At 46.3% G+C, this 7,204-nt stretch overlaps 1 protein-coding gene across 3 annotated transcripts in view; it reads left to right on the forward strand.

Moving 5' to 3' along the window:
- Flnb (filamin B) overlaps nucleotides 1-6,994 on the forward strand; it is a 147,071-nt gene extending 140,077 nt beyond the window's left edge. For 2 of the 3 annotated variants that reach the window (XM_027387687.1, XM_027387688.1), the window contains 3 exons: nucleotides 1,491-1,709; nucleotides 4,404-4,607; nucleotides 5,758-5,945. In XM_027387687.1, coding sequence (XP_027243488.1) covers nucleotides 1,491-1,709; nucleotides 4,404-4,607; nucleotides 5,758-5,945 — 611 coding nt within the window. Of the gene's footprint in view, nucleotides 1-1,490; nucleotides 1,710-4,403; nucleotides 4,608-5,757 lie in introns of all 3 variants that reach the window. The other variant, XM_027387686.1, reaches the window with a different exon arrangement.
- The last annotated feature ends 210 nt before the right edge of the window (nucleotides 6,995-7,204 follow it).

A 7,204-nucleotide genomic window follows, 5' to 3' on the forward strand; every position in this document is an offset into this window, starting at 1 on the left:
GCAGACCACGCTGGTCTCAAACTCACAGAGATCTACCTCTCTCTGCCTCCCAAGTGCTAAGATTAAGGGTGAGCGCCACCACCCGCCAGCCTTAGTCCTTGACTTTTAATTCCTAATCCCCCCCCCTTCTCCACTGCATCACTGCATTTTCAGGCCCTTGATTGATTAATCTTCTCTGTATCTTTCCAACTTTAGTGTCTGTGCTGCCAAAGCGAGCTCTCTTGATTGATTAAAGGGCGGAGCATCTATGGAGGGCAGCCAGGTCTTTGCAGCTTCACTTCCAAAATACATTGTTCTCACCATCTTGGAGCCACTTCCTGGAAATACTGCCCCTTCCTGGCTCGTGGCTTGCTTCTCCACACAACCTCCATGACAGCTGCTAGAGATTGGGGGAGGGCCTTCTAAGATGCACTTATTCACTTCAAGTCAGACCCAAGGCGGGATAGTAGGGAGACTTGGGGACAGCAGCTTCAGGAGCTTCCAGAAACAGCTGGCTCATGTTGGGGGTCACACCATAACAGCCCCTTTGTCTTATTGACTATAGTTAAACCAAAATATTTCCCAGCTGGGTTGGCGTCTGGGACTCTGGCAGAGTAAGATGCCACTACAGGGTGTTGCACTAGAGTGCCCCCTAAAGGGATTCTAGTGGCCAGGGAGCTGGTGTCTGACACCCCTGCTGCTACAGGCACAGGGGATAAAGCAGAGACCCAAGATGGGTCATTAGTTTAATGCTCTCTCTGCCTTCCCTTTTGTCGGAAGGCAGTGTCTGAGAGGTCGGGGGCCTCAAGACTACAAATAGGGTTTATGTGGCAGATGTTCTGTCTTCCCATCTTCCTCTCCTCACCACCATATAGTGATTTCTTGAATGTATTTTGCAGCACTCCACTTTCTGGTGATGCACCTCAAGTTGCACATGGCCTGAACACCACAGTATGACACAGTGTTGTGTTTGCAGAGTGGCATATGGCATACATAGGGTCTGGTGCAGTGCTCAGTCAGTAGAGCTGCTGTTTGTATTTAGTTCCTCCTCTTATTGCTGGTATTCATGGCAAAGAAAGTGGACTGGCAGCTCTAGGCACCCAGCCCCGGGATTCAGCACAGTGGCTACAATGAGGAGAAAGGCTTTCTTAGTCTTGTCCACCCAGAGAAAAAGCGTTTCCCCTGGAAGCAAAGCTGGCCTCTGTTGTCTGGGTCAGTACTTCAGCCTTACTGTGACAATTCGGGTTCCTCGTGCTCAGCCACATTCCCAGAGACAATCGTGTTGGTCCAGGCAATCAGTGCTGGTGGGCAAAATGTCATGCACACTTTTAACCTAGCCTGGTCAAGGGGGCCTGTGCTTCTCTGAGCCAGGAGCTCAGAACTCTTGTTTCCCATGCTACCACAGCAAGCACTTAATGTGGGCAAGTGTGTGTCTCACCGCTGTGTTACTATCCCAGGAAATCCCCCTTATCCCTACAAAACATCCACATACCACACTTCCTCTCTCCCAGGTATCCAGTCAGAATTCTTCATCAACACCACTCAGGCAGGCCCAGGGACATTATCCGTCACCATTGAAGGACCATCCAAGGTCAAAATGGATTGCCAGGAAACCCCAGAAGGGTACAAAGTCATGTACACTCCCATGGCCCCTGGAAACTACCTGATTGGTGTCAAATATGGTGGGCCCAACCACATCATGCGCAGTCCATTCAAGGCCAAGGTGACAGGTAACGATGAGCCACTTTTGGTTTTACTCTTCTGCCCTACAGAGCAGGTCTTGTCCAATTACCAGTCGTAGCAACTGCAGGTGGTTTTTTAGATATGTTCAGTCCACATCTAATGGACTTAATGTAAAGAAACAGTATGTGGGCATCGGGTACACTGCCCAGCTCTGTGAGCACTGGGTGAAAGGCAGCTTCCCTCCAGACACCAGGGAGCCTGGGGGTGGGGGTTGGGAGGAGAAATCCTTCCTCTTAAGCCATGACATGGTAAGTTATAGAGAAATATGACTTTGGGAGACAATATTCACTAGAGCTGTGAGGTTGTCAGAATCTTAGCAGGCCCTGCCCTAAGTCCTTCTTCAGTTTGACAGAGCTGTAGATTCAGGTTTGTCTCAGAGGGTCAGGAGCAGAGTTGATTTCAAGGGATCTCCAAATGCATATAGATTCTGTGATAATGTGTGGATTTGTGTATTGAATGGTGTTGGATTTAGAGAGGTGACAGAACTTATTAAAGCAGATAAATTGAAAATAGCTTGTCATGATATAAAAACAAAAAACAAAAAAAAACAGAAGAGCAAGAATGCCAGCTCCAATCCTGTGGAATTGGGTAGAGGCTCGATAGAGAGTGTGTCATCTTCTGGTATTTTTGTTGCTTTTTGGAAGAGACACATGGAAGAGAATTTTTTAAATTTCTTCTCACAGTACAGAAATGACAGCCCTGGGGCTAGAGAGATGGCTCAGAGATTAAGAGCACTGACTGCTCTTCCAGAGGTCCTGAGTTCAATTCCCAGCAACCACATGGTGGCTCACAACCATCCTTTGTGAGATCTAGTGCCCTCTCCTGGTATGCAGATATATACATGGAAGCAGCATGTTGTATACATAATAAATAAAATATTTAAAAAAAATGACAGCCCTGTGCTATATTACTCAGGGTTTCTGTGGAGGAAAGAAAGTAATTTTTCTTTAGTATACAGCATAAAGAAAGGTAACCTTTTTTATGACAAAAGTGATACCTTTCCTAAAAATACTCTTCAATGAACTTGCTTTAAACTCAAAAAAAGGGGGGAAAATGGGGGGTGGGCAGTGAGTTGGTTCAGTGTTTAGGAGCATATATTGCTCCTGTCTAGGACCTGGGCTGGGATCCCAGCACCCACATCAGCTGACAATGCCTGTAACCCTAGTCCAGAGAATCCAACACTGTCCTCTGTCCTCCATAGGTACTTGCATGTACGTGATGCACATAAACTCACACAGTCATATACACATACACATTAAATCAGTAAGTCTTTTTAAAATAAAAAATAGTATGTCTGGGGCTGGAGAGATGGCTCAGCGGTTAAGAGCACTGACTCTTCTTCCAGAGGTCCTGAGTTCAATTCCCGGCAACCACATGCTGTTTCACAACTACCTTGAATGAGATCTGGTGCCCTCTGCTGGCATGCAGGCAGAAGACTGTGTACATAATAAAATAAAATCAAAAAAGCCGGGAGTTGGTGGCACATGCCTTCAATCCCAGCACTCGGGAGGCAGAGGCAGGTGGATCTCTGTGAGTTCGAGGCCAGCCTGGTCTACAGAGCGAGTGCCAGGATAGGCTCCAAAGCTACACAGAGAAACCCTGTCTCAAAAAACCAAAAAAAAAAAAAAAAGTATGTCTGAATCCAGTGTTTTCCAGACTTGAAAAAAATAAATCCTTTGAGTAAGGGAGTGAAGAAGGAAGAAATGGCTAGGTGGTTTTCTATCTCTAGCAGAAAAGAAGTATTTACACATATGAATGACATACACTTGCTTAGCTGGAGCCTCATTCCTAATCTTCACCTTATAAATAATAATAATAATGAAAGAATTCTGTAAAGCCTACCTACTTCAAAACACTGAAATAAATACCAAACAATAAAACTTAGGTAGCCACCATGCATACTGTGCTAACTTCCTTCTGTACAGTAGGACTCTCTGTTACACAAGTGGTGTAGGCTTATTGTAGAAGAATTATTATAAAACTCAGATAGGAAGCCATCCTCTTTTGTGCTTAGAATCAACTTCTGTTCTCCCAGATGTTTATACTGCATCATATAAAGTATTCCACAGAAACAAGAAGAAGATGTGAATTCTACTGGGTCTTTATCCTGTAGAGGAATTACTCAGCTTTGTCAGCCGCTGCTTAACCTGGTCCATTTGCCCAGAAAACCAGAATCTGAGTGAGACCCCAAAGGTTTAGAGAACATAGCTTGGTGGTGTATACCTATGATCCACCACAGAAAGCTGTGGCAGGCAGATTGCCAGTGTGAGGCTAGCCTGTACTACATATAAGGTAATAGTGTAAGGGCTGGGAGTCAGGCATAGCAGTGCACTCCTGGAATCCCAGCCCATTGGAAGATCAGGCATTCAAGAACAGCCTTGGCTAATTGAGAACCTGTCAAAAAAAAAAAAAAAAAAAAAAAGGCAACAAAAACCCCAAAGAACTGGGGATATGGATGGTGGTAGATTGCTTACCTGGTATGCAAAATGATCTGGATTTGAACCCTTGTATCATAAATATATATATACAGATACTGATGGAATGGTGTTTGTATCCAAGTATTGAAGCTTTTCTAAGGCTTTTGCAAGGGAGATACTTGTCTCCTGGCTGACAGGACCAAACCCCACGCAGACACACCCATTGGACTGGCCATTCATTCCTCCCTCTTTCCCATGCTCTAGGCCAGCGTCTTGTCAGCCCAGGCTCAGCCAACGAGACCTCATCCATCTTGGTGGAGTCAGTGACCAGGTCTTCAACGGAAACCTGCTATAGCGCCATTCCCAAGTCGTCCTCAGATGCCAGCAAGGTGACCTCCAAGGGGGCAGGGCTCTCAAAGGCCTTCGTGGGCCAGAAGAGTTCTTTCCTGGTGGACTGCAGCAAAGCCGGTAAGCAGCATGGGTCTGCTGGGAAGAGTTAGCATGGGGGTAGCATAGACTAGACATCATCGCCTATGTCAGTGTCCCCCATAGGATCTTCTGTGATGTCCACCTTTCTCCCGCACTTACAAATAACCATGTTTCTTCCTCTGTCCTTCTGTACTTAATATGCTTAGCTGATTTTCCTGGGGGTTTTTTGGCCTCTTGATTCTTTCACCAAAACAAATAGAAAGACGGTGCTGTCCCCATTTCAGACGAGCTAACTCAACTGATTGGGCTGGAGAGATGACTCAGCGGTTAAGAGCACTGGCTGCTCTTCCAGAGGTCCCAGGTTCAGTTCCCAGCACCCACATGACCGCTTACAACTATCTGTAACGCCAGTTGCAGGGGATCTGACACCTTCACACAGACACATAGGCAGGCAAAACACTGATGCACATAAAATAAGTAAATCTTTAAAATTGAACATTTCCCTTAGGTTTTGGTAGTCAGCTGCCTGGCTCTGCACCCAGCACATCTGGGCTTGAAATCCAGCTGCCACTTCGTTCATTCACAAAGTTTTGTAGCCAGTTGTCTTGGTTGGGTTAACTGAATTTCCTAAAAGTCAGTTTCTTTTCCCAAGTGGGAATCATAGTTCTTTCCTTAAGGTTCTTTCAAAACAGAAGAGCCCAACAGCTGGCAGTTCTGGAGCCCTGTGTACTAAGGGTTTGACTTGTTCAGAAGCTTTAAGAAGCAGCTAGTGAAGCTAGGCATGGAGGCACACACAGGTGGATCTGAGCTTGAGGCCAGCCTGGTCTACAGAGCGCGTTCCAGGACAGCCAGGGCAACAGAGAGAAATCCTATCTCAAAATCCTTCTCCCCCTTCAGAAAGAGTCAGTTAGTGGCCTTCCTGGTTGTAGCTTAGATAGAAAGATGTTTTATGTCTTAGGTCTCCAAAGCTGGGGGGGGCCAGGGGAGTGGCATGTCAGAGCTGATATTTGCACCCAAATCAGGCTGTCTCTACTGGTAATGTCGATGCTTTGCCACCTGTCAAAGGACTACAGTATCATCACCCCAGCTCAATCAGTAATCCCTAGTCTCTCTACCTTTGTCAGTCACATCCCTCCCTCTCTCTGATTGGCCTGACTCATTGGTCAATAACGACCTTCTCCTCCTCCAGGGTCCAACATGCTGCTGATCGGGGTCCATGGGCCCACCACCCCATGTGAAGAGGTCTCCATGAAGCATGTGGGCAACCAACAATACAATGTCACATACGTTGTCAAGGAGAGGGGAGATTACGTTCTGGCTGTGAAATGGGGGGAAGAACACATTCCTGGTAGCCCCTTTCACGTCACCGTGCCTTAAAACAGCTTACATCCAATCCTGGAGGAGTCCTTCCAGTTGCTTTTGTTGCTAGTTTGCAGTTCATTTTTACAATGTCCTCAGCCTGCTGGAGGGCCCAAAACCCCATCCCAAAATCTTCCCATTCATTCCAAGTGCCTTGAGTGCCCTAGACTTGATTCTTAAGGACATGTGGGACATCGTAAGAAAGTAAACTGGGGCCAAGAAAGTATATAGTACTCTGTCCAAATCAAGACTCTTGAATTCAGAGGTCACTGCAGACAGACTAAGAACAGGGTAAGACTGACTGGCTCCCCTAAGCTCCTGGTCTACTTAAGTGTTTACCAAACAAGAATGTCATTGCAGAAGGGGGCCCTGCACCCCAATTGCCAAAGACCCTTGCAACCCACTTCCCTCAAAAGTAGATAACAGATAAGAACGGCTAACCCAGATCACATTCCATCTCTATGCCATGATCACTTTGACTTCATTCCAAAGCCAACTCAGGTGTAAGAGGCATGCAGAACACCCTATACCCCATTTTTGGAGTTCTGCACCTGTACTACTGCTTTATAAACAGCCGTGAAGACATGCAGTCATAGCCAAATGCAGGGCCACTGTCAGAGTCCATGGCTTCTGCTAAATGGCAGAGACCACTAATAAGCTACTGCAGGACCCCCTTCTATGAAAGCTAGAAGGAGTGGGTGCCACTGTTTTGACCTATGAGAGGCCTTAAGGACCAAGACACTAACATGTGGTTCCACCTGAGGTCTGTTTAAAGGCTTTGGAAAGCATCACCAGGCTGTCAAATGGCTGGAGTGAATGTTAACAACAAAAACAGGGTGTTGTGGATGTTGTCATGGATGTGGCAGGGGTGAATCGAGTATCTTGTACCAAGGCACAGCAGCTAGAGAGGTGTGGGGTGGTAAAAGCCACCTGTCAAGGAACTGGAGCAGCTGAAGCCGGATGTGAAAGGTCTACAGGCATAATAGACAGGGAGACCAAACTGGAATCAAATGCCAACTGGAAACTGTATCTTATAACTTATTAAATAAATGTTTGCTCCATATGTAGCTCCCTGTCATTCTTGGACTCTTCACAGTTAGTGGTTTGAGCCTCTGATCAGCCCCTTCCGTCTCCTGTAAGTACAGGACATGTGATTTGACAATGGACACGGCCTTTTTTTTTTTTTTTTGCAAGCAAAGGGCTGTCTTCCTAAGAAGCCAGGTAGCCAGAGACAAGGGGACTTAAGAAGACAAATGGACCATGATACCAACAGGACT

This window comes from Cricetulus griseus, assembly GCF_003668045.3.
Source record: "Cricetulus griseus strain 17A/GY chromosome 1 unlocalized genomic scaffold, alternate assembly CriGri-PICRH-1.0 chr1_1, whole genome shotgun sequence".
Lineage (NCBI taxonomy): Eukaryota > Metazoa > Chordata > Mammalia > Rodentia > Cricetidae > Cricetulus > Cricetulus griseus.